The following is a 27,699-nucleotide window of genomic DNA, read 5'->3' on the forward strand; positions in this document are numbered from 1 at the left end:
GCTGCATGCCGTCTCCAACGATTCACAGACTGCTGCCTGCCTAGCCATTAAGGCACCATGGTCTGTAGACTTTTTAGTTTGTAGCATCCCTAAACTAGATTTCAGTTCCTGAATCTCATCACGGTCCTTTGCCCAATCAGCCTGTAAAGACTCTAAGATGGAGCATCTGTCTATTTTTATGTTGTTATAAATGTGCTGCTGTTAATATATTGTGTTATACTCCAATATAAATGTGTTTTATGTTGTTATAAATGTACTTCAGCCTGATTAGTAGAGAGATCTGCCTGTATCGTATAGAACATTGAACGAAGCCTATCATCCAGTTTTTGTTCTAACAGCTCAAGAAACAATGAATAGGTAAGTTTTAATTCATTTAGAACCTGGCTACATAAGGCTTGTATGTCCTGCAAGTGGGTGGAGAAATCAGACTGCCTTTTGTTCCTGAGGAACAATGACATGTGAATTAATACAGTCATAGCTAACAAGACATATAAGCCAATATTTAGCAAGTCAGCCTGTTCCTCCCCAGAGGGCTCCTCCCAGGTCTCGGGGTCGTTGGGCGCCAACTGACGATTATAGTGTGCAGCGTGGGCTCAAAGGCAGTGGTGGCGAACGCCTTTAATCCCAGCACTCGGGAGGCAGAGGCAGGTGGATCTCTATGAGTTCGAGACCAGCCTGGTCTCCAAGAGCTAGTTCCAGGACAGCCTCCAAAGCCACAGAGAAACCCTGTCTCAAAAAAGCAAAAAAAAAAAAAAAAAAAAAAAAAAAAAAAGATGAACTGTAGTCCTTGATGGTAAGATTTCTTTATTCAAGAAAGCACCAGGGCAAAACGCAGGCCAGAGCGAGGTCACAGGAACCCAGCTAGCACGGCCAGAAAAGGGTCTCCACGTGCAGCCTTTAAGAAGCTTCCCTTACGTCACCCCGGCTTTCCTTCACCACGCCCTTATGGGCGAGTCCCGGGTCCACCTGGCACCTGTCCCAGGACTATTGGGCAGGGCTAGGGTGTCTCCCTACAACTACTAAAAAATAATGGCATTTTCTAAATTACACACCTATTTTAGAGTATGAAACAGCATAAAACTCCAATAGTGATCATCTTTAAAAGAACGGCAGAAAAATAAGCTATTTAAACCTATTCTAAAGAATGCCACTCCAATTGGAGGCCACAGTGTGCTTCAAATACAATAAGATACATGACTTTCAATTTACTCTTCATTTTTCATATCTTTCAACATTTTATAGTAAAAACATGATTTAAATGTCTGGGAAGACTGGCAAATCCCACCCTGGGATCTGCAGGCAGACAGAATCGGTCCCTGAAGACCCTGGGATCCTGTCTCTGCTGAGATCGCTGGGCCATTCCGGGCCCCCACAGAGTGCAGACAGTCCAGAGGTGAGCTGATTCAAACCCTAACTTGGGCCCAACTTCCTCCTGCCCGCCCTGGCAAATCCTGCCCTGGGATCTACAGGCAGACAGAATCTGTCACTGAGGAACAGGGGATTCTGACATTGCTGAGATCCTGGGCTATTCCAGGCCCCACAGAGTGCAGAGAGTGCAGAGGGGAGCTGCTTCAGCCCTGGCCTTGGGCCCAACTTCCATCTGCCCATGCTGGCTAACCCTGTCCAAGGATCTTTGACAGGACGACTGGACCCCTGAGGAACAAGAAACCCAGAGTCTGCTGACATCTCTTCGCCAGTGCTGCTGTCACCCACCTGGAGAGACAGTGCCTCAGACCTGCCTGCATGCAACTTGAAACCCATCAGAATATCAAATTGCACACACCTGAAGAGAATACCGGACCCATACACACCAGGAAAGGAAGTGACACCAACTGTACCCACTGGAACAAGAGATGGGAAGACGACAATATAAGAACACATCCAACAACAGGAAAACCAATATGACATCACCAGAGTCTAGGGACTCTACACCAGCAAGATATGATCATCCCAACACTGAAGAAGCAGAAGGGAGCAACCTTAAAAAACAACTTCATGCAGATGATAGAGAAGCTAAAAGAGGAAATCAGAAAATCCTTCAGAGAAATGGAAGAAAAGACAAAACAAAAGGTGAAAGAAATCAAAGAAAGCCAAAAAAGCCAAAAAAAAAAAAAATACAATTAAACAGCTGAAGGAAACAGTTCAGCACCTGAAAACTGAATTAGAGACAATAAAGAAAACACAAACTGAGGGAATGCTGGAAGTGGAAAAGCTTAGTAAACAATCAGGAACCACAGATGCAAGCATAACCAATAGAATACAAGAGATGGAAGACAGAATCTCAGACACAGAAGACAAACTAAAGGAAATAAATTTGTCAAGCAAAGAAAATCTGAAGTCTAACAAATCCATAACACAAAATATTAAAGAAATTTGGGACACTGTGAAAAGACCAAACCTAAGGATAATAGATATAGAAGAAGGTAAAAAAAAAAAAAAACCAACTAAAAGTTGCAGAAAACATATTAAACAAAATCATAGAAGAAAACTTTCCCAACCTAAAGAAAGACATGCCAATGAAAGTACAAGAAGCCTACAGAACGCCAAATAGAGTGGACCACAAAAGGAAGTCCCCTAGTCACATAATAATTAAAACACCAAACTATAGAATAAACAAAAAATATTAAGAGCAGCAAGAGAAAAAGGCCAAGTAACATATAAAAGCAAACCTATCAGAATTACACCAGACTTCTCCATGGAAACTCTGAAAGCTAGAGGGACATGGATAGATATTCTACCAACTCTGAGAGAACATGGATGCCAGCCCAGACTACTATACCCAGCAAAGCTTTCAATCACTATAAATGGAGAAAACAAGATATTCCATGACAAAACCAGATTTAAACAATATGTAACCACTAATCCAGCCCTACAGAAAGTACTGGAAGGAAAACTCCAACCTAAGGAAATTAACTACACTCGCATAAACATAGGCAATAGATAATCCCACTCTACAAAAACACAAAATAAAAGGCAGGGTAAATCCACATACAATACCAGTACCAACAACAAACCAAAAACAAACAAGAATAAACACTGAATAGAACTTAATTTCCCTCAATATTGATGGTCTTAACTCACCTATAAAAAGACACAGGCTAACAGATTGGATATGAAGACAGAATCCATCCTTCTGCTGCATACAAGAAACACACCTCGAATTCAAACACAGACATTACCTCAGAGTAAAGGGTTGGGATAAGATACTCCAATCAAATGGACACAAGAAACGAGCAGGATAGCTATCCTAGGATCTAACAAGATAGACTTCAAACTAACATCAATCAAAAGAAATGAAGAAGGTAATTTCATATACATCACAGGAAAAATCCATCAGGAAGAAATCTCAATTCTAAACATCTATGCCCCAAATACAAAGACACCAACATTCATAAAAGAAACAATATTAAAACTCAAATCACAAATAAGGCCTCACACAGTTATAGTGGGAGACTTCAACACCCCATTCTCACCACTGAGCAGGACCACCAGATAGAAACTTAACCAAGAGACAAATGAACTAACAGAAGTTAGGACCCAATTGGGATTAACAGACATTTATAGAACTTTCTATCCAAACACAAAAGAATATACCTTCTTTTCAGCATCACATGGAACCTTCTCAAAAATCGACCACATCCTCCGCAACATAGCAAACCTCAACAGGTACAAAAAAATTGTAATAATCCCCTGTGTCTTATCACATCACCATGCTTTAAAGACAGAAATCAAAAACAAATCAAAGTGCAAAAAACCTACCAACAACACGAATATGCAGCATTCCTGGGTCAAGGAAGAAATAAAGAAAGAAATTAAAGACTTCCTAGAATTCAATGAAAATGTTGACACAACATACCCAAACTTATGGGACACTTTGAAAGCAGTACTAAGAGGAAAGTTCATAGATCTAAGTGCTCACATGAAGAAACTAGAGAGTAGCCACACCAGAGATCTGACATCACAGCTGAAATCTCAAGGAAAAAATGGAAGCAAATTCACCCCGGAGGAGCAGAAGCCGGGAAATAATCAAACTGAGGGCAGAAAACAATAAAGTCGAAACAAAGAAAACAATTCAAAGAATCGATATATCAAAGAGATGGTGCTTTGAGAAAATCAACAAAATAGACAAACCCTTATCCAAATTAACCAAAAGGCAAAGAGAGATCATGCAAATTAACAAAATCAGAAATGAAAAGGGGGACACTGAGGAAATTGAGAGAATCTTCAGGTTGTACTTTGAAAACCTGTAAACCACAAAATTGGAAAATTTAAAGGAAATGGACAATTTTCTGGACAGTTACCACTTACCAAAATTGAATCAAGAACAGGTAAGCAACTTAAACAGACCTATAACATCTAAAGAAATAGAAGCAGTCATCAAAAGTCTCCCAACCAAAAAAATGCCCGGGACCAGATGGATTCACTGCAGAATTTTACCAGAAATTCAAATAAGTGCTAATACAATACTCCTCAAATTGTTCCACAAAATAGAAGTAGGATGGACATTGCCAAACTCTTTTTACTAGGCTAAAATAACTTTGATACTCAAGCCACACAATGACACAACTAAGAAAGAGAACTACAGACTAATATCCCTCATGAACATTGATGCAAAAATTCTCAATAAAATCCTAGCAAATCGAATACAAGATCATTTCAGAGAAATCATCCACCATGATCAACTAGGCTTCATCCCAGGGATGCAAGGATCATCAATGTAATCCACCATATAAACAGACTGAGAAAAAAAATCTCACTAGATGCTGAAAAAGCCTTTGACAAAATCCAACACCCCTTCATGATAAAGGTCTTGAGAAATCAGGGATAACAGGAACATACCTCAACATAATAAAAGCAATATACAGCAAGCCAACAGCCAATATCAAATTAAACGGATAGAAACTCGATCCGATTCCTCTAAAATCAGGGACAAGACAAGGCTGTCCACTCTCTCCATACCTCTTCAACATTGTCCTTGAAGTCCTAGCTAGAGAAATAAGACAACAAAAGGAGATCAAGGGAATACAAATGGGAAAGGAAGAAGTCAAACTCTCACTATTTGCAGATGATATGATAGTCTACATTAGTGACCCCAAAAACTCTACCAGGGAACTCCTACAGCTGATAAACACCTTCAGCAAAGTGGCAGGATACAAGATTAACTCAAAAAAATCTGTATCCCTACTATATACCGATGACACATTGGTGGAGAAAGAAATCAGAGAAACATCACCCTTCACAATTGCCACAAACAACATAAAATACCTTGGGGTAACATTAACCAAAAATGTGAAAGACCTATACCATAAGAATTTTGAGTCTCTAAAGAAAGAAATTAAAGAAGATTATCAGAAAATGGAAAGATCACCCATGCTCTTGGATACGTAGGATCAACATAGTAAAAATGGCAATCTTGCCAAAAGCAATCTACAGATTCAATGCAATCCCCATCAAAATCCCAAAACAATTATTCACTGACCTTCAAAGAACAATTCTCAACTTTATATGGAGAAACAAAAGACCCAGGATAGCCAAATCATCCCTATACAATAAGGGAACTTCTGGAGGCATCACCATCCCTGACTTCAAGCTCTATTACAGAGTTATAGTCCTAAAAACAGCTTGGTACTGGCACAAAAATAGGCTGGTAGACCAATTGAATTGAAAACCCTGATATTATCCCACACACCTATGAACACCTGATTTTTGACAAACAATTCAAATTTATAGGATGGAACAAAGAAAACATCTTCAACAAATGGTGCTGGCATAACTTATTGTAGACATGTAGAAGACTGCAGTTAGACCCAAGCCTATCGCCTTGCACAAAACTTAAGTCAAAATGGATCAAAGATCTCAACATAAATCCAGCCAAGCTGAACCTATTAGAAGACAAAGTGGGAAATACCCTTGAATTAATCAGTACAGGAGACTGCTTCCTGAACATTACACCAGTACCACAGACACTGAAGTCAACAATCGATAAATGGGACTTCCTGAAACTGGGAAGCTTCTGTAAGGCAAAGGAGACAGTCAGCAAGACAAAACAGCAGCCGACAGACTGGGAAAAGATATTCACCAACCCCACATCTGACAGAGGGCTGATCTCCAAAATATACCAAGAACTCAAGAAGCTAGTCTCCAAAACACTAAACAATTCAATTAAAAAGTGGGGTACAGAACTAAATAGTCAATTCTCAATAGAGGAATCTAAAATGGCTGAAAGACACATAAGAAAGTGTTCAACATCCTTAGCCATCAGGGAAATGCAAATCAAAACAACTCTGAGATACCATCTCACTCCCGTCAGAATGGCTAAAATCAAAAATACCAATGACAGTTTATGCTGGAGAGGATGCGGAGATAGAGGAACACTCCTCCACTGCTGGTGGGAGTGCCAACTTGTACAGCCACTTTGGAAATCAGTATGGCAACTCCTCAAAAAAAAAAAAATGGGAATCAGTCTGCCACAAGATCCAGTAATTCTACTCTTAGGCATATACCCAAAAGAAGTACATTGATACAACAAGGACATATGTTCATAGCAGCATTGTTTGTAATAGCCAGAAAGTGGAAGCAGCCTAGATGGCCCTCAACCGAAGAATGAATACAGAAAATGTGGTACATTTACACAGTGGAGTACTACTCAGTGGAAAAAAACAATGGAATCTTGAAATCTGCAGGAAAATGGATGGATCTAGAAGAAACCATTCTGAGCGAGGTAACCCAATCGCAAAAAGACAAACATGGTATGTACTCACTCAAATGCGGAATTTTAGACATAGAGTAAGGATTACCAGCCTACAATCCACACTGCCAAAGAAGCAAATAAACATGGAGGTCCCTAAGAGAGATATACATGATCCCCTGGAAAAGGAGAGAGGTTCAAGATCTGCTGAGCAAACTGGGAGCATGGGAAGAGGGGGGAGGGAGCCAGGAGAATGATAAGGGGAGAGGAATAGGGATGCCAAGGACATGAGGGAGCAGAAAATAATAGTCAGGGAAAGAATACAAGATAACAAGAATGGAGATATAATAGAGGGAGACATTTTTGGTTTACAAGAAATCAGGCACTAGGGAAATGTCTGGAGATCTACAAAGATGACACCAGCTAACTATCTCAGCAACGGAGGAGAGGCAACCTTAAATGCCCTCCCCTGATTATGAGATTGATGACTGACTTATATGCCTTCATCCAGCAGCTGGTGGAAGTAGCAGCAGACACCCATAACTAATCGCCGGTCTGAACTGCAACCCAGATGCAGAGATGGGTCAGTGAAGAGCACAGAGGTCCAGACCACGCTGGTGAAACACACAGAAACAGTTGACCTGAACATCCGGGAAATCTTGCTCCCTAGTCTGATAGCTGGAATACCAGCATGGGACTGATCCAGACCCAAGGAACATGGGTTTCTGTGAGGAAACCTCAGAAATCTATGGGACCTCCTGTAGAAGTCCAGTATTTATCCCTAGCATAGTTGTGGACTTTGGGAGCCAAGTCCATATAGAGGAATACTCCGTGAGCCAAGACACACAGGGGTGGGCATAGTCCCTATCCCAAAGGAAACGAAAGACTCGGATGACACGCTATGGAAGGCCTCACCATCCAGGGGGAGCAGAAAAGATATGTGACAGATAAGGTTTTAGTTGGGGGGGAGGGTAAGGGAGGACAGGTGGGAGAAGGGAACTGGGATTATCATGTAAAACAATCATGTCTCTAATTCAAATAAAAAAAAAGTTAAAAAAAATGTCTGTGAAGAATTGTGTTGGGATTTTGATGAGGACTGCATTGAATCTGTAGACTGCTTTTAGCAAGATTGTCATTTTTACTATGTTGATCCTACCTATCCAAGAGCATGGGAGATCTTTCCATTTTCTGGTATCTTCACATACCTTGAAAGGACAATTCTCAACTTTATATGGAAAAACAAAAGACCCAGGATAGCCAAAACAATCCTGTACAATAAAGGACCTTCTGCCTTCTGGAGGCATCACCATCCCTGACTTGAAGCTATACTATATAACTATAGTAATGTAAACAGCTTAGTATTGGCACAAAAACAGACAGGTAGACCAATGGAATCAAATTGAAGACCCTGATATTAACCCACACACCTATGAATACACCTGATCTTTGACAAAGAAGCTAAAACTATACAATGGAAAAAAGAAAGCATCTTCAACAAATGGTGCTGGCATAATTGGATGCTTGAAAGTAGAAGACAGCAGATAGATCCATATCTATCACCATTCACAAAACTTAAGTCCAAATGGATCAAAGACCTCAACATAAATACAGCCACACTGAACCTCTTAGAAGATAAAGATGAAGTACCCCTAAACAAATTGGTACAGGAGACCACTTCTTGAACATAACACCAGTAGCAATGAGATCAATAATTAATAAATGGGACCTCCTGAAACTGAGAAGCTTCTGTAAAGCAAAGGACAGAGTTAGCAAGACAAAACCCCAGCCCACAGAATGGAAAAAGATAGTCACCAATCCCATATCTGACAGAGGGCTGATCTCCAAAATTTATAAAGAACTCAAGAAGCTAGTCCCCAAAACACTAAATAATTCAATTAAAAAGTGGAGTACAGAACTAAATAGACAATTCTCAATAGAGGAATCTAAAATGGCTAAAAGACACTTAAAGTGCTCAACATCCTTAGCCATCAGGGAAATGCAAATCAAAACAACTCTGAGATACCATCTCACTCCAGTCAGAATGGTTAAAATCAAAAATACCAATGACAGTTTATGCTAGAGAGGATGTGGAGAAAGGGGAACACTCCTCCACTGCTGGTGGGAATGCCAACTTGTACAGACACTTTGGAAATCAGTATGGCAACTCCTCAGGAAAATGGGAATCAGTCTACCACAAGATGCAGCAATTCCACTCCTAGGCATATACCCAAAAGATGCACATTCATACACTAAGGACATCTGTTCAACTATGTTCATAGCAGCATTATTTGTAATATCTAGAACCTGGAAGCAACCTAGATGCCCCTCAACTGAAGAATGATAGAGAAAATGTAGTACATTTACACAATGGAATACTACTCAGCGGGAAAAAACAATGGAATCTTGAAATTTGCAGGAAAGTGGATGGAACTAGAGGAAACCATCCTGAGTGAGGTAACCTAGTCACAAAAAGACAAACATTGTATGTACTCACTCATATATGGATTTTAGACATGGAGCAGGGGATTGCCAGCCTACAATCCCACTGCCAGAGAGTCTGGGAAACAGGAAGGACCTTAAGAGAGACATACATGGTACCCAGGAGAATGGGAATCTTACATGATTTCCTGAGCAAATTGGGAGAATGGGGAGAGGGGGGAGGGGGATGAGAGTAAGAGACAGGGAGAAGAGGACATGGGGGAGCAGGAAGGTTGAGTCAGGAGAAGAATAGAGGAGAGCAAGATAAGGGATATCATAATAGAGGGAGCCATTATAGGTTTAAAGAGAAATCTGGCACTAGGGAAATGACCATAGATCTACAAGGATGACCCTAACTAAGAATCTAAGCAATAGTGGAGAGGCTACTTTAAATGCCCTTCCTCGATAATGAGATTGATGACTACCTTATATGCCATCTTAGAGCATTCACCCAGTGGTTGACGTAAACAGAGGCAGACACCCACAGCTAAACACTGAACTGAACTCCTGGAATCCAGTTGCAGAGATGGATGAGTGATGAGCAAAGGGGTCAAGACCAGGCTGGTGAAACCCACAGAAACAGTTGACCTGAACAAGGGGGAGCTCAAGGACCTCAGACTAATGGCTGAGAGGCCAGCATAGGACTGATTCAGACCCCCTGAACGTGGGTCAGTGAGGAGGTCTCGGCAATCTATGGGACCTCGGACAGTAGATCAGTATTTATCCCTGGCACACATATGGACTTTGGGAGCCCATTCCACATGGAGGGATGCTCTCTCAGTCTGGACACATAGAGGAGGGCCTAGGCCCTGCCTGGGATGATATGACAGACTTTGGAGATCCTCCATGGAAGGCCTCACCCTCCCTGGGGAACAGAGAGGGGATGGGGTGAGGGCTTTGTGGGGGTTGGTGAGGGTGGGACAGGAGGGGAGGGAGAGGGAGATGGGATTGACATGTGAAGCAAGCTTGTGACTAATTTAAAAAAATAATAATAAAGTTAAATTAAAAAGTGTTTTAATGAATTATTATTTTTAAAAAAACAAAAACCTATTTTAAACCACATCCTTTGGTAAGTTGCTACCACCTATTGTTGCCTGTGGATCATGAATGATCACTATCATTTCCATGACTGTGCATTGTCAATCACTATGTCAATATTACCACATATCTCACATATAATTCATTGTCAAAGTAATTTCCATTCCTTTGACACTCTCTATAAAACAGTATATAATCATTTACTAATTTATACGCCCATGAGGTTAGTGGTTTTAAGTGGTAACTCAAGCAACTTGTCTCAGGTCATGGTTTTGTAAACAGAAATTTAGGAATTTAACAAAGCCTGTATCCACCATTCTTAAACTACTCGGTCTTCATTGTTGGTAACATTCGCATACCTTACTTTGAAACTGAACTCTGTAACACTTAGAACTATTCTACAGCCAGGGATTTATTTCTGCATTTACCATGTGTTCCATCAGTTTGGCCCATCTCTCAAATGTGCAAAACTGATTTTACACCAATAATTTGTAGAAAATCATTACTGCTTTAGAAAGGAAAGTCATTTTGAAAATTCAGAAGCAAATAATTGGGAACAAAGCTCAGATGAGTCTCGTATACTATCTTATTTCAGAGGGTTTATAGAAATCTCTGAAAGTGAGTTTGTCATATATCATGTCAAAGGTATACTAAAATTATTGACAGCAAGGGTGTTTATAAACAAAACGGTTGGTATAGAATCTCTTTTTAGAAGAAACTGCATTAACGGCAATACCAAGGTAGATGCTAGGTGTAGTTGAAGAACATTATTTAGGTTTATTCATTTAATAAATATATTAAGTTGAAATTCAAGATATGTCTGATAATAAAGTTCACATTCTAATGTCAACATAGACTCAAAAGGAGTAACCCTTTAGATGGTCTTTGCTGCAGTGCTACCATGGGAGAAGTGACATTGGAAGGGTATTCTGGAAGTTACTGTTGTATCACACTGTGCACCGAACTAAATCAAGACTCTAGTATAAATAAAATCTTTACCACGTCTCTGCTGAAAGCATGTACTCTTTCCTATAATTTGAAACTATACATTTTTTAACAGCATAGTAAATTGAGATATGATGGTTAATATTTATTGCCAATTTGATAGGCTCTATAATCACCTAGAAGGCAAGCTTTGGGGCATGTCTGTGTAGGGCTACTTTAACTGGGTCACCTGTGGACATGTTGGGAGGGGTTGTTTAGTTAATAGAGATAGAAGTCCCACTCTGAAGGTGACAGCACCATTCTATGGGCTGGGTCGAAGAATACATAAGAGAGAGAGATGAGCACTAAAACACTTAAGAGATATGAACAGTAGATTATGTAAGACAGAGATGAGCACTAGAATACAGAACTGGGTGCCAGAATACATGAGAGAGATGAGCAGTAGACTACATAAGAGAGATGAATACTAGCATTCAACTATGGATACATGAAACCAAATGCTTCACCCTCCTGATGCCAGGGCTGCCCCACCATGATGGACTGCACCCGTCCTTCCTTAAGATACTTTGTCAGGTGTTTTGTCATGGCACCAAGATAACAACATGGGAAAAGACTATACAATTCATTAATTCTATTTCTGAGTATATATTTACAGAAATTGAAAGTAAAAACTAAACTTAGTGAGCAATAACTTCTACAATGTTTGAAGCAGCCGTGCTCATAGTAAGCAAGAGACAGAAACACTCCAAGTGTCTATCCGCAGAACAATGGATAAGCAAACTGTATGCACACATGTGGTATGGGTGACTATGGGAATGCCTCATTTTAAAATGCTGTGCTACATGCTAACATGAGAACTAGAAATTTAACTGGTTGGGAATTTGTCTAATGACATTTCAGTTGGTAAGATAACTAAGTTCTAGAGGTAGGTTGTGCTGATGGACTGTATCCAAGTACTGTGTCAAGTCTGTCCTATTAAAAGATAAGGCTTTGGGCCCTTTTCTGAAGAGAAAGGAGGAGGAGACAATAGGAGTGGGGAGGTTGGGGGAAGGACTGGGACAAGAGGAGGAGTAGACGGAAACTGTGATCAGGCTGGAAAATAATTAACTAATTTAGTAATAAATTTTAAAAAGATAAGGCTTTATAATATGTATTTTACCACAATCAAAAAATTACATATAGTTTTCTAAAGCATAGCTTGAACTCATTTCATATTTTATCCTTTTCAATATAAAATACTTTTTTATTAGATAAAAAAGTCTGAAAACTACACTTTGAATCAATCAATAAGAAAAAATAATAATGGATCCACAGGTATTTACTAAATACTCTCTAGATTAATGGACTTGTAGTTATTTCCTTAAATGTTCCAGCATGTTCACTTGGATATAAAAATGCAATATGAAAAACAGCTATTTCTTTCCCCAAAGTTAGAAATTGCCAAAATTTCTGTTATTTGAAATGAAACAAAGTCAAAATTCAGTTCCAAATGGAAAAGAAAGTGCATTTTCATAGCTGATGGCTTAAAACAAATGACAAAAGGGTCACCTCTGGATTAATTATATGGGATAAAACCTTCTATCCAGAAAAGTAGTCTCTTCAAAAAAAGCAGGGTTGACCAAAAGCAGTATGTAATAACCAAAGAATGTAATCATAACTGACAGATTAAATATTTATTATAACAATCAGAATTCATTTATTTCAAGCAAGTTCAGCAGGCACAGAACACAAGGAAAAGGATGGGAAAGAATGGGTCTTGAAATTCTAAAATAAAGAAAATCTTTGAGTCATTGTACAAATCTAGGCTCCAATTACTACAGCTTTTACTGGCTGTTTGTATTTTGTATTCCCAGTAGTATAAACAGAATGATTTTTAGAGTAAAAATTGACTGTACTTACGCCTGCTGGAAATATCTGAATAACATTTCCAGCTATGTCCAGAAGTCTTAGTTTTTCAAGTTGACAAAGTCCCTGTGTCAGAAGACAGAAAAGAGTTTTTAATATAAAACTGTAAGTATTAGCTTTTAGTTCAGAGTGGACAGAGGTGTCCCTCCATCAAGACAGTCTTCCCCAAGGAACTCTCTAAGGACTTTCAAAAAATTTACAAATCCTCATTTGTTCTGAAAACCACAGAGCAACATAACTCATGCTAAGTTAACTGCTAAGTCTTAACCCACTTCTCACTCTTAACACATGTAGTCAGTCATAGGCAAGTTCCTAAGATCCCTTTGTATTTTGATTTCTCCACTTTTTCTAAACAGAAATGAAATACATTTGTGATTGTTAAATGGATTAACTGAGTTAGCAAACTCAAACAGCCTAATTGTCAGTCAGCACTCATTGACACTAGCTATTATTAAAGTACCCTGAGAAACAGAAAACAGCTATAATCCTGAAATATTTTCTGTAATGATAATTTCACCAGAATTTATAGTACAATTATCTTGTGCTTAGTACTATGATAACAAAACCCTTTATTCATAAGATAAATAAAACCCATGATTATATCTACATGGTCAATGGAAATGTGTGTTACCACAGTAACCACATGGTTGCTATGGGACATAGTATTTCTAGTATTTCTATTAACAAACAAATGAAAACTGGGGTTTTAAAACCTAAAAACTTGAAAAATGTTTTAAATTGAAAAAGGAGGGTATAATTTATTAAATGACTTCAACTATGGTAGACGAAATGTTTCTGCAATGCTCTGATTTTGGTGGCGGGGTTTCTCCCTAGGGAAATGGTATATCTCTAGCCATATCCAATAGTCTTCATCTTTTATATTGCATACTAGCACCAGTTGCATTCTCTGAGAAAAGATGAGGAGTCTGCAGTACTGAGTGTACTTTAGATTTCCATCTTTGTACCTTCCAGTACAAGAAACAGAGGAAACACTTGGACAGAAACTGTTCCATAAAGAGAATACCACTATTCCTGGGATAGAAATGTAGGAGAAGAGTGTTAAAACAACAGAAAATGACCAAAGAGGACTGACAAAGGAGATGCCTGGATACAAAATTTTTTTAATTATTTTTAAGCTGTGTGTGTGTGTGTGTGTGTGTGTGTGTGTGGTGTGTGTGGTGTGTGTGTGTGTATACATACGCGCACGCCTGTTTTGTTTCCATGCATGTATGTAAACCACATGTGTGTTCAGTGTCCACAAAAAAAGGACATCAGATCCCCTGTTATTGGAGTTATGGATGGTTGCGAACTACTATGTGTGTGCTGGAAATTGAACCTGGATCCTCTGTAAGAGCATCAAGTCCTCTGAGTCACTGAGCCACCTCTCTAGTCCCGAGATGTGGATCTTCATTCTTCCTGTTTAACAGGCAGAAAGACCACATTTATCCCCATATATCCATTGAACTTATCCCATTTATCTACTTTAAGTCTTATGTCTATCCTCGAGCAAATCCCTAAGTCCAGAGTGAAGGACAATTCTTAGTTGGCTAGATGACCTGAGTAGTAGGATAGGACAACACTAAGCAAATCTAACAGACTCACAGCAGAAGCAATTTACAAGGCTATAGCACAACACCAGTATGAAAACAAAAAAGAAATAGATGCTAGACAGAGAAAAGCAAACACATCCAAAACTACACAGTAGACACAAAGCTAAAGGTTGGTATTACTTACGACCAAGAAGAACAGGAATTACATTGAAATTTTTAACAATTTTTATTTGTCCACTATGACCAAGGCAAATGCCAAGGCATTGCTTCAGGAAACTCTAATTTAACAAAGTTAAGAAGCTTGGCTTCAGGACTTGTCGGTATGTTTAATATGTGAATATATTTTGTAGATTTTCAGAAAAAGACATGTTTGTCTTCTGTAACAGAGAACTATAGATTGCAAATCTTACAAACAATAGCAATGTATTCTAGAGTATTTTAGAGAATGTGGAAGACTAAGGTCAGGGTGCCAACATGGTAGGGCTATGATGTGATGGGTTGGAACCTGCCAACTTCTTGCTATACTGTCACATGATAGAAAGAGCCCTTCATTCCTATGAAGTCTCTCGAGGTGCTTTGGTTTGGCTTGGTTTGGTTTTGCTTAGTTTGGTTGCTTAAGATAGGGTCTCATGCATGCCAACAGGCTAGCCTCAATCTTACCATGTAACCTAGGATGCTTCAGAGTTTTTGGTCCTGAGTGTTAGGATTGCAGGCATGTACAAGCACACTTAATTGTAATAAGGATAATAGTTTCATTCATGAGGAACTCACCCTGGTGACCTAACTTCCTCAGAATGCCGCCGCATCCTGCTCCTTCACACTAAGGGCATGATTCAGTCAGTACATGAGCATCCTGGACCACACAAAGTTGCAAAGAAATATGCTGCACTAATGCTTTTAGTCAAATGCTTTGAACATGACACAGAAATCCATATGACAGCACTCTCACTCCATGCCTTAACTGCATGCCTTCTTTTATGAATTCTGAAATTCTCTGTTGGACTTTTGAATGCTTATGTTATTATGACCAGCTCATAGACCTAGTGGGCTTATTTCTGTAACAACACGAAATATCCATCTATCTTTAAGTGTATGATTCGAATGTATTTCCTAAGTAATAATTGTCCTAATATCTACTTCCACCTATGGAATCAGTTTCATGAAAACAAGCTTTTAAAAGTAAGTAAAAACTTTTTCTACAAAACTCAAAGCCATTCGGACTATTTTCTATTCATTCATCTGCTTATCCGTACACACACTCAAATGCAAAAAGATGATTTTTTGACTTCAACTATCACAAAAGCAGTGAAAATGTTATGTTAAGACTATACTTCAGAAGTCTTACGTCCATCTTCTACTCAAAGGGCTCTTTTTATATCCCCCAGACCTCTTTAAAGAAATTAAAATAGAACCTAAGAAGAGTGTAACACAAATATAAACAGAAAATTGCATTCATACACATGTGTACACATATACATATTCATAATGTTTTAGAAAATGAGTCACACCTTTTTCTTTAACAAAACAAATGAACTTTGAAGTGCTTTATCATTTATAATGTTATCATGTTAAATGAGTTCTTGTCCATCAGCAACAATAAAAAAAACAGATGGCCCTTTTTTCTTTACCTGTGGCAAAACTTCAATGTTGTTCCTGACCAGAAAAAGCTGCTGAAGATTCTTCAAGAGCTTAATTTCTTCAGGGATGCACATGAGCTGATTGTAGTTAAGATGCAGTTCCAAAAGATTCTCAAGAGAACAAAGCTCTTTAGGGATCATGGTGAGTTGGTTATGATCGATGCTTAGGTAGGTAAGATTCCTTAGCCTAAAATAAGAAACAGGAAAAGTATGTGACTCAAGCTCATCAGACAAAAGAAGTTCATTGTAAAAGTGTCACTTAATGTGTCAATTTTTCTTGGTGTCCTAAGTCAACTGATTGGAACTATTGTAAAGATCTTTGGCATATCGTAATTTTAAAAAATAATTTATAATCAGAAAGCTATGTAATATCTAGATTTAAGCAAGAGAATTCTTTCAGGTGTGGTAGTAAATGTCTGTATTTGCAGCAACTCGGGAAGTAGAAGCAAGTGGACCCATTAGTTCAAGGTCAGCCTGGTCTACATGGTGAAATCCTGGCCAGCCAAGGCTACACTGCTACCCTAACAACAACTACAAAGTAAAAGAAAAGAGAGAGGGAGGGAGGGAGGGGAGGGAGGGAGGGAGGGAGGAGGGAGGGAGGGGGAGGAGGGAGAAAAACAGCTATAATGTTTAATTGTTGCAGAAGATGAAAAGTTGGATAGACCACAAACTCTGCCCTTCTGAACAACACAGTTTAGGAGACACAAGGTAGACTATGATGTTACTGGGGTGGAAAGGCATATAAGAGGAGGAGACATAGGAAAAGGTGGGGAAAAAACAACAACAAAACTAAGTTTTGTTTGAAAAAATTCCATAATGAAACCTAATTCACTGTAAGCTAATAAAAAGAATTACTGTTTAGCAATTAGATTGCTCACTATTAAAACCCTGGTCCCTTCAAGAATAACATCACATTTTAAAACTTTTAAAGTACTAAAATTAGAGAGAGAACATACAAAATCAGTATTTTTGAATTCCTATTGTATCTCTACATGTAGTCATAAATAACTGGATGAAAAGGCTTAAGAAATGTCACTTATTATGATATAATAAGAATAATGTATATAAAATAAAAACATTTAACAAGAAATGAGAGACCTCAGAACATGTAAGAGACTGTAGTTAAAATAATTATATCATGCTCATGTGAAGAAAAAAATGTTTATAGTACCAAAAGAGACATGTAGATTCCATAGGAAAACTCAATTTTTGTATACAAGTTAAGAAATCAATTCTAAAATGTATGTAGAAATTTAAGGAATCAAATAGTCAAAAATATTTTTAAAAAATTGAATATGGATGCGCTGAAAAATAAATAACAAAGATACAGCTCATGAGTAAGTACATGAGAAGGTATGTAGCATCATTAGACATCAGTGAAATGTAAACTAAAATTCCATGAGATCTTATACACACTTGAATGAAGAATATATATATATACATATATATATATATATATATATATATATAGTAACAACAATTAATGAATAAAGAAACCATGGATTTGGAAAGAGAACAAGGAGAGGTATATGGGAAGACTTGAAAGGAGGAAAGAGAAGGTGGAAATGATGTAATTATATTATAATCTCAAAAACTAAAAGAAATAACTTTTGAAAACCAAAAAATAGGAAGGAAATTAACTTGCAGAAGGGTAGAGTCAAAGAAGAATAACTAGACATGGAAAAGGAATGAAGGAAAGAGGAGGGGGCAGGATGAGGGGCTGGGAACAGGAGAAAACAGGTTGGGGGAGGTTGAGGAGAGAAATTACTGGGCAAGACAACTGGAATCTGGAGGCATCTGTGAGATGAGCTAAAAACCTAGTGCAATGGAAATTCCCAGGAGTCTGCAAGGGTGATGCTGGCTAAGACTCCTAGCAATGAAAAATACAGAGCCTATACCAGCCATTTCCTGTCCCCAGGCAAGTCTTCCAATGGTGGGATTGGGACCCCAAGAAAACCACAACCACAAACCCTTTGACCTACAATTTTTCCTGCCTACAAGATTAGCTGGAGTAAAGATGGTGAAGAAATTGTGAGAGTGGCCAACCAATGACTGGCCCAGCTGGAAACCCATAACACGAGAGGGAGCTCACCCCTGAGGACCAAAACCTAGGGATACCACAGAGACCTAGGATGGAACCAAACATTACTGGCAAAAATGTCAACGAAATTATTCCTAATGATAATCTACTATACTCATAGATTGGTGCTTAGCCCAACTGTCATCAGAGAGGCTTCACCCAGCAACTGATGGAAACAGATGCAAACCCACAGCCAAACATTAGGCAGAGCTCAGGGAATCCTGCAGAAGAGAGGGAGAAAGGATCATAGGACCCACTAACCCCCATGGGCTCATGGGGGTTCACAGAGACTGAACCAACTACTAGGGAGCCTGCATGGGACTGACCTAGCCCTATGCATGTTGGTCTTTTTGTTGAACTTTTAACAGTGAGAGCAGGGGCTGCCTCTGACTCTGTTGCCTGTTTTTGGGATCCTTTCCTCCTACAGGATTATCTCATTCAGCCTTAATAGGAAAGGAGGTGACTAGTATCACTGTAACTTGATATACCATGACTGGCAGATGTCCATTTCTGAAGAGAAGCAGAGGAGGAAGAGTGGATGGGTTGGGAAGGAGAGATGAAGGAGAGACTGGAAGGAGAGGAAGGAGGGGAACTTTGCTGGGGATGGAAAACAAAATAAGTAAATAAGGAATGAAAATGCAGGGCTATGCCCTACAGCAAAAGACATGGAGCCTGTTCCTCATTGCTAAGTTAGAGTCATTGTTTCAGTTGAGCACTTGAGGTTTCCACAAAGATTTGGCTTTCCTTTGCTACTTTTTTCCAGCAAACTCTCTAACAAGCTCAGAGCTTATTGCAATTTGTGTCTGTCTTGTGTTTGGATGAGTTGGGTGGGGAGGGAGGGTGAATCAGGAGCCTAACACCCTCATCCTTTCAAGAAGGCATGATGAGCACCTTGCAAAGGGAACCTGGAGAAGGGCTACACTCGAAGCTCCTCTTTGCTCCCCTCCGCCATAGAGGGTTCACAAGCAACTTCACAAAACAGCTTGGCTGAGTGGCAGGTGAGAAGGGATGACTCTCTGGTCTTTCCCCCTCTCCATTTCTGTTTCAGAGGTCCTGAGTGCAGGAGGGTTCTGCTGTCTTCTATGCAGCTGTGCAGCTGTACATTATGCAGCTGTGTAGTTATGCAGCTGTGCAGCTATACACTTATGCATTGCCACTCAACAGTAATCCTGACTCCAAGCCCATGAGCTGTGAAGTTGAAGATATCATAACCTACAAATTCTTCTCTACCATTCCTGGGTAATGAACAAATTGAGAATACAGGTGAACAGAAGCCAGGCATCAACACAGAGTTGACACGCATGGTCCCTACTTGCCCTCCTCTTAACTAGGCTTATTAATTCATAGCCTTTACTACTGAAGCAGCTGCTTGATCTTTGGAAGGGCAAGAAAGGATGCCACACTACACAAACCTAATGCTTTTCCAAAATTCATATACAAAATAGTCTTTCACCTCTGGAAAGGAATGAATGGGAAGAATGTAAAACAGCTACAATAAAAATCAACTCATAACAACATCAATAATAATAATAATAATAATAATAATAATAATAATAATAGCAAAAATCTCATTGATTATACTTGACTGTAAGCTTGTGCACTACATGCATTTGGGTATCCATAGAGACCAGAAGAAGGCAAATCACCGGTTCTGAAGTTATAGGTAGTTGTGAGCTGCTGGAGGTGGGTGCTGGGATAGGAACCCAGATCTTCTGAAAGAGCAGCCATTAACTGCCTAGCCATCTCTCCAGCTCCCAAGAACTTACTGAATCTTTAAAAGTCTTTATGGACACTACTCAACCACAAAAGCACCTTATAAAGTATATAAAGTAAATATTACTATCACCTTCATTGTAAAGATGGAAAATATTAACGTATGGAAAGGCAAAGTAATTTCTCCCACTGGAGCTAGAGAGATAGCTTAGCAGTTAAGACACATACTATTCTGGCAGATGATCCAAATTTGGTTCCCAGTATCCATCATCAGGCAGCTCACAACTGCCTGTAACTCCATCTTCACAGCATCCCACTCCATTTACTGTCTTCCCCAAGCACCTATAACTCACATGCACAAATCCACAGAAACACACACATCTCAACATCGGCCTGTAATCTCTAAACATACTATCATACACGTGTATACATAATTTAAAATAAAATTAAAACCTTTAAAATAAAAGAAACTTCTCCAGGATGATGAAGGAAAATTCCACTTGAAAAGCTTGTATCTATGGCCTGGTGAGAATACAGATAACCTAGAGCTAGCTATAAAAACCACATGGGCCTCAGGCTTGTAATCTCTCTTTTCCTAATGAAAGCTGTGTTTTCATTTTCTTGTATATCACCTTCCATCTACATGTGTCTTTAAATAGTGCACACCCCATTGCAAACACAGACAGCTCCTCAAAATGCCAAGTCTTATCATCATGCAAGAGCTTTGAAGTTCCACTGTTCAAAATTCTCACATTACAAGGGGGAGAAAGTGAGATCTAGGTCAGTTAACTACCTAGTCCAAGGTCATAAAGCTAGTTGCACAAGATCTATTTCTTGAACCTGAGTCACAAGATCTCTTTACGTCTTGTTCTTCCCACCCTAACAACATCAGTACAAACTCAAATTGACTTGTAAGTTAAAATCATGGGAAAGCAAGCAAGCAACTACTGGCAATTTAATTATCCTAAGTATTTCTCTTGTACAGCAACTAGATTGTTCTTTTTTTCAAATCTTATTTATTTATATTTTATATGAGTGCTCTACATGTATACCTGCATGCCAGAAGAGGGAATCAGATCCTATTATAGACAGTTGTGAACCACCATGTGGTTACTGGGAATTGAACTTAGGTCTTCTGAACTTAGCCAGTGCTCTTAACCCCTGAGCCATCTCTCCAGTCCCCATTTATTTTAGTTTTCTGTTTATTCCATTTAAAGTACTGCCTCCCCTATATAAGGATTCGGGAAGAAGTTTAGACAAGCGAAATGGAACACATTAGGCTATAAGGACAGACAGTTCTGTATCTGTGCTTGTAGTGTCACATTCTCTTTGAAGCCTATAGTTGCTCTTACTCTGTAATGTGTATGTTTCTGTTCAATGTGCAATGGAGAACCTCCAACGTCAACCTAAGCAGAATTCTCTCCATGTGTGAGAGAAACAGCTCCAGAGAGCTTACTCCTCAGAAGGACAGGCCTTCAGTGGCTCCAGAAACACTATAATGATGGCCTGTCTGCACAGATGTACGGGATAAGGAAAAACAACATATTTTGGTTGTTGCTAATCATAATAAAATGTCAGTTTTTATTTAATAAAAATTACATTGTAATTTTAAATCCTTTGCTTTTATATGACCCTCTCCCATCGAACTCAAAATGGTTTATGGCACTGGTGAAATAAAATTTAATGTGCCCAGTCTGTGTTTGAGCAAGCTCCACGAACTGAGCTGGCCTATCAATAATATCACCTTAAGGCCTTCTGTTTTTATACCCCAACTTCGCTCTTCCATTACCCACTATTTCTCATTTCTCTCAAGTGGTTAGAAATTACTTGCTTAAATGTAGTGACTGAGCAATGGTTCCATTGGTAAAATGCTTGCTCTACAAGCATGAGGACCTGAGTGTGTACCTCCTCCAGCCTGGCAAATGGCATATGTCTGTAACCCCAAAGCTAGAGTCAGACATAGGCAGATACCTGGGACTAGCTTCCACCCAGTTTAGCACAAAGGGTGAGTTCCAGGTCCAATGAGAGAACCTGTCTCAATAAATAAGGAGGAAAGAGACAGAGGAAGACATCCCAAAGTCAGACTATAGTCTGCACATACTACCACTCACATGTGTAAACACATGCATATACCATAGACAAACAAAAGAGAAAGAAAAAAACTTCAGTGGCTTGCTTCACACTTCTGATCTCCCTATGCTATTTGTAACTCTCCTGCACCCCCAGCCCCCATTCCCCCCACCCCACCCTCTGTTGCCGACTACTTGGTGCTAGGCCTAACACCATCAAAGGAATGAGATGAACTTTGGGAAAGGAGAGGCATGGAATGTTTAATCAAGCTTCACTATAAATAAAATTACCTGCCAACTTCTTGAGGAAGACTCTCAAGTTGATTGTCATTCAGATTAAGCAGAATCAATTTTTGCAAGCCATCTGTCAGAAAACAATATGTCACTTTAGCCATCCCTCAAGAAATAAGCTTTAGTCTTTCAATACACCTTTGACTTCTTTGTATTCTTGCCTTGGCCATGGTTCTGCTGGTTGATGAATACAGATAATCTCATAAACTAGATAAGGCAAAAGAAGAAATGTAAACAAATCATTACAGAGCTAAGCCAGGGTATCTAAGGACAATGAACAGAGCCAGGCTCACCACTAACTGTATCTAAGAACTAAAAGGCAGATGCAAAAGGTAGTACACTTTCCCATGCAAGCTCCCTGCAGCATTCACACGGACAGCTTTTCTGTCTCTGTCTTGCCACAACCTTTCTTTCTTTTGAACAGACTGGCCCTATTTTCCACTGGAGTACAGTAACCCCACAATGCCTGACACAAACATGACAGAGTTCTCAATGACAAATTCCTCCATTAATCCTGATAACAGGATTCATCATCCAGGGCTACCACCATGCAACCAGCTACAGGAAACTGTTACTGTTTAGGAATGAAAGCAAGTTTTGGCTTAATCTTTACATGAAACAAACAAACAAAGGGTCAAACTGCTTTTCCCCAATGCTCCAACTTGAAAATTATGGCACCCAATTCAAAATATTAAAAATACCAATAGAAGAGAAGCAGTTTATTCAACTGTGGATCTGTTTTGTCTCACGTCAGAAAAAAATTAAAAAACCATTTTTGTCTATCACAATCCTAAAGAAAGCTTACAGTTGACTTAGCTTTGGCATAGGCTTTTGACTGCGGTGAATCTGCTCTGCTCAATTGGGAAATGGTCATAAAACACAGCAGGTTGGAGGACAGGGCATGGAAGCTGGATTTGATCAAAGAACATTATATTTATGCATGAAATTTTCAAAAGGTATATTTTTTCTTTTTGGTTTTTTGAGATAGAATTTCTCTATGTAGCTTTGGAGCCTATACTGGAACTCACTTTCTAGACCAGGCTGGCCTCGAACTCACAGAGATCCACCTGGATCTGCCTCCCAAGGATGAGATTAAAGGCATGCACCCAATTCTTCACAGACCTTGCAACAACAATACTCAACTTTATATGGAAAAACAAAAAACCCAGTATAGTCAAAACAACCTTGTACAATAAAGGAACTTTTGAAAGTATCACCATCCCTGACTTCAAAGCTCTATTACAGAGCTATAGTCCTGAAAACAGCTTGGTATTGGCACAAAAAGACAGGTAGACCAATGAGATCAAATTGAAAACCCTGATATTAACCCACACACCTACAAACACCAGAATTTTGACAAAGAAGCTAAAGTTATACAATGGACAAAAAGAAAGCATCTTCAACAACCCCACATCTGACAGAGGGCTGATTTCCAAAATATACAAAGAATGCAAGAAGATAGTCACCAAAACACCAAATAATCCAGTTTAGAAATGGAGTAGAGATCTAAATAGACAATTCTCAATAGAGGAATCTCAAATGGCAGAAAGACACTTAAGAAATTGCTCAACATCCTTAGCCATCAGGGAAATGCAAATCAAAACAACTCTGAGATACCATGTCACACCTCTCAGAATGGCTAAACTCAAAAACTCCAATGACAGTTGATGCTGGAGAGGATGGGGAGAAAGAGGAACACTCCTCCACTGCTGGTGGGAGTGCCAACTTGTACAGATACTTTGGAAATCAGTATGGCAGTTTCTCAGGACAACGGGAATCAGTCTACCTCAATATCAAGCAATTCCACTCTTAGGCATATATCCAAAGGATGCACACTCATACCACAAGGACATCTGTTCAACTATGTTCATAGCAGCATTACTTGTAGTAGCCAGAACCTGGAAGCAAACTAGATGCCCCACAACTGAAGAATGGATAAAGAAAATATGGTACAATGGAATACTACTCAGTGGGAAAAATAACAATGAAATCTTGAAATTCAAAGGCAAATGGATGGAACTAGAACAAACCATCCTGAGTGAGGTAACCCTGACACAGAAAGAAAAACATGGTATGTACTCACTTATAAGTAGATATTAGTCATAGAGGAAAGGATTACGAACCTACAATCCACAATCCCAGAGAGGCTAGGAAACAAGGAAGACCTTAGAAAGACATACATGGTCCCCTGGAGAAGGGGAAAGGGAAAAGATCTCCTTAGTAAATTGGGAGCATGGGGAGGGGGTAGTAGAAGAAAGAGGAGGGGAGAAGGGGAGAGAGGAGGAAAACATGAGTGATCAGGAAGGTCCAAGTTGGGGGGATAACAGAGAGAGCAAAAAAAAAGATAGATACCTTAATAGAGGGAGCCATTATGGGCTTAACAACAAATCTGGCACTAGGGAAATCTCCAGGAACCCACAAGGATGATCCAAACTAAGAATTAAAGCAATAATGGAAAAGCTACCTTAAATGCCCTTCCTCTATAATGAGATTGATGACTACCTTAAATGCCATCCTAGAGCCTTCATCCAGTAGCTGATGGAAGCAATTAAGCACTGAGCCGAACTCCTGGAATCCAGTTATGGAGAGGGAGGAGTGATGAGGGGTCAAAACCATGCTGGGAAACCCACAGAAACAGCTGACCTGAGGAAGTGGAAGCTCAAGGACCCCAGTCTGACAACTGGGGAACCAGCATAAGACAGAACCAAGTCCCCTGAATGTGTCAGTTGGCGGGCCTGGACAGTCTATGGGGCCTCTGGCAGTGGAACCAATACTTATCCCTAGTGCACAAATGAGCTTTGGGAGCCCATTTCCTATGGACAGATACATTATCAGCCTAGATACACGGGGGAGGGCCTAGGCCCTGCCCCAAATGATTAATGATTCCCCCATGGAAGGCCTCACCCTCCCTGGGGAGTGGATATGGGGTGGGATGGGGGGGTTGGTGGGGGAATGAGAGGACAGGAGGGAGAGGGAACTGGGGTTGGTATTAAAATAAGATTGTTGTTAATTTAAATAAAAATTAATTAAAAATAGAAGCATGCGCCATCACTAGCCAGGAAAAGGGGTTTTTGTTTATTTGTTTTAATATTGAAAACTGTTGCTTCAGAAATTCCTTAATCTCTACACAGTGGAATTTTTTTTCATTTCTGTATCAAATTATTAAACACAGGGGGTTAAACACAATGCTACAGTGCTCCTTAACTAACTTACCCCAGACTCCAGGAGCAATTCTACAAATTCTGTTTCCAAATAAATGAAGCTTCTTCAGGGAGGTAAGGTATTTCAATTCTTCAGGAACTTCTTCTAAAAGGTTGTTTCCCAGATTTAGTAATGTCAACTGCAAACATACAGAGTTAAGGTATTTGTACATTATCTAGCTCCAAATGGGAAACGCAGAAGTTAAGACTGCAGAGATCTACAGAACTTAAGAAAACATAAAGATACTATTTTTATCCATTTCTTAAGCTAGCACACAGAGTAATTTCATTATGGCATTTTCACACATGAATTTCATACTAACTAGTTCATATTCATCCTGCTTCCCCATTGCCCTCCGCCTTCCTCTCTAGCCCTCTCTTGCTATCTCCCCAGTTGTGGCACGTATTTCCTCTTCTCCTATATTACATTTATTTTATCATCTTCTCCCCAAACCCAGCTGCACCCTCCTTACAACTTTCGCTTCTCTTATGGTCCTGTCCCCCTCCCCCACTGCTCTGTCTCTCCTCCTGCCCCTCCCCCTCTCCCTCTCTCACACACACACTAGATTCTGCATATGAGAGTAAACATGGTATCTGTCAATCTTAGGCTGGTGCATTTCACTTAAATAATGATCTCCAGTTTCACTTAAAGCCCTCAAAATGTCATGACTCCTTGTTTGTTTATGACTAAATAAAATCCCTTTGCATGTGCAACACATTTTCTTTATCTATTCATCAGTTGATGACATCCAGGATAACTGCATTCTTTTAAACTACTGTCAATATGCAGCAATCACCACACATGTGCAATACATCCCTTATGATAAATGATCTGAGGAATCCAGGACTACAAGAAATGTATCTTTTTTTTCCCCTCAAGACAGGGTCTCTCTGTAGCTTTGGAGGCTGTCCTGGAAACTGCTCTGTGGACCAGACTGGTCTCAAACTCACAGAGATCTGCCTGCCTCTGCCTCCCGAGTGCTGGGATTAAAGGTATAAGCTTGCACCACCTCCGCCCTGTGCAAGGAACTTATCTTAACATGTTAAATTATGTGCAAAAATCTATACCTGATAATACGAAAGGAGAAATGGGATTTCTTCTAAATTCAGGAATGAGACCAGGACACCTACTTTTATTCTTATTCAATATAGTGCTCAGAGCCTCTCTCTCCTCTCTCTCTCTCTCTCTCTCTCTCTCTCTCTCTCTCTCTCTCTCTCTCTCGGTTTTTCGAGACAGGGTTTCTCTGTGTAGCTTGGGAGCCTATCCTGGCACTCGCTCTGGAGACCAGGCTGGCCTCGAACTCACAGAGATCCGCCTGCTTCTGCCTCCCAAGTACTGGGATTAAAGGCGTGTGCCACCAACGCCCAGCTGTGCTCAAAGACTTTTAAAAATTATTATTGTTTCATTGTTATTTGAGACAGAATTTCACTGTTTAGCCCTGACTGGCCTGGAACTCACTAAGTAGACCAGGATGGTCTCAAACTCATAGTGATCCATTATCTCAGCTTCTCAAGTAATGGGATTAAAAAGGAGGTAAGTCACCATTCAAGACTGGCTCATAAAAATGTAGAGCAGGTTGGTCACAATCCTCCAGCATCAGCTTCCCATATCTATGATTACATGTGTGCACCACCATGCCTGCCCAAAAGGACATTAGTTGTTTTTAAATCTGTAACCATCTCCTAAATGATGGGCAGCAAGGAACATACTCTGTCTCCGTGAAAATATGCTAAGGTTCAGCATAAATTATCAAAATTTATATAAAATTCCAAAGACTAAGTCAAGGATTGCATTATGGTTGAAAAATTCCTCCCCACCTAGATGTTTCATTACTTCTATTTATTTTGGATTTATTACTACTTGTCACTGTCTTGGATGATAGCAGTGTTGTCATGAATAAGACACTCAAGAACTCTTACAATCTAATGTTGGGAAGTAGGACAAACAACAAGTTCAAAAATAATTTATTTCTGTTAGTATTAACTGTTAAATAAGAAGGAAATACAGTAATGAGATGCTGAGTAACTCAGAGCTGGATTAGGGACATTGGGGAAGTCACTTTGCAAAGGAGTTGTCTGAGATGAAAAATTGGGGGTTCCTTGAC

The 27,699-nt window shown here is 39.5% G+C and overlaps 1 protein-coding gene across 1 annotated transcript in view; it reads right to left on the minus strand.

The window, feature by feature from the left end:
• Positions 1-27,699, minus strand: part of Lrrc69 (leucine rich repeat containing 69) — a 125,025-nt gene that overhangs the window by 86,902 nt on the left and 10,424 nt on the right. The window contains exons 2-5 of the mRNA XM_027403546.2: positions 25,608-25,734; positions 22,395-22,467; positions 16,233-16,428; positions 13,049-13,120 (exon numbers count right to left, since the gene is read on the minus strand). Coding sequence (XP_027259347.1) covers positions 13,049-13,120; positions 16,233-16,428; positions 22,395-22,467; positions 25,608-25,734 — 468 coding nt within the window. The remainder of the gene's footprint in view (positions 1-13,048; positions 13,121-16,232; positions 16,429-22,394; positions 22,468-25,607; positions 25,735-27,699) is intronic.

The sequence above is a fragment of the Cricetulus griseus genome, chromosome 2 (assembly GCF_003668045.3).
Source record: "Cricetulus griseus strain 17A/GY chromosome 2, alternate assembly CriGri-PICRH-1.0, whole genome shotgun sequence".
NCBI lineage: Eukaryota > Metazoa > Chordata > Mammalia > Rodentia > Cricetidae > Cricetulus > Cricetulus griseus.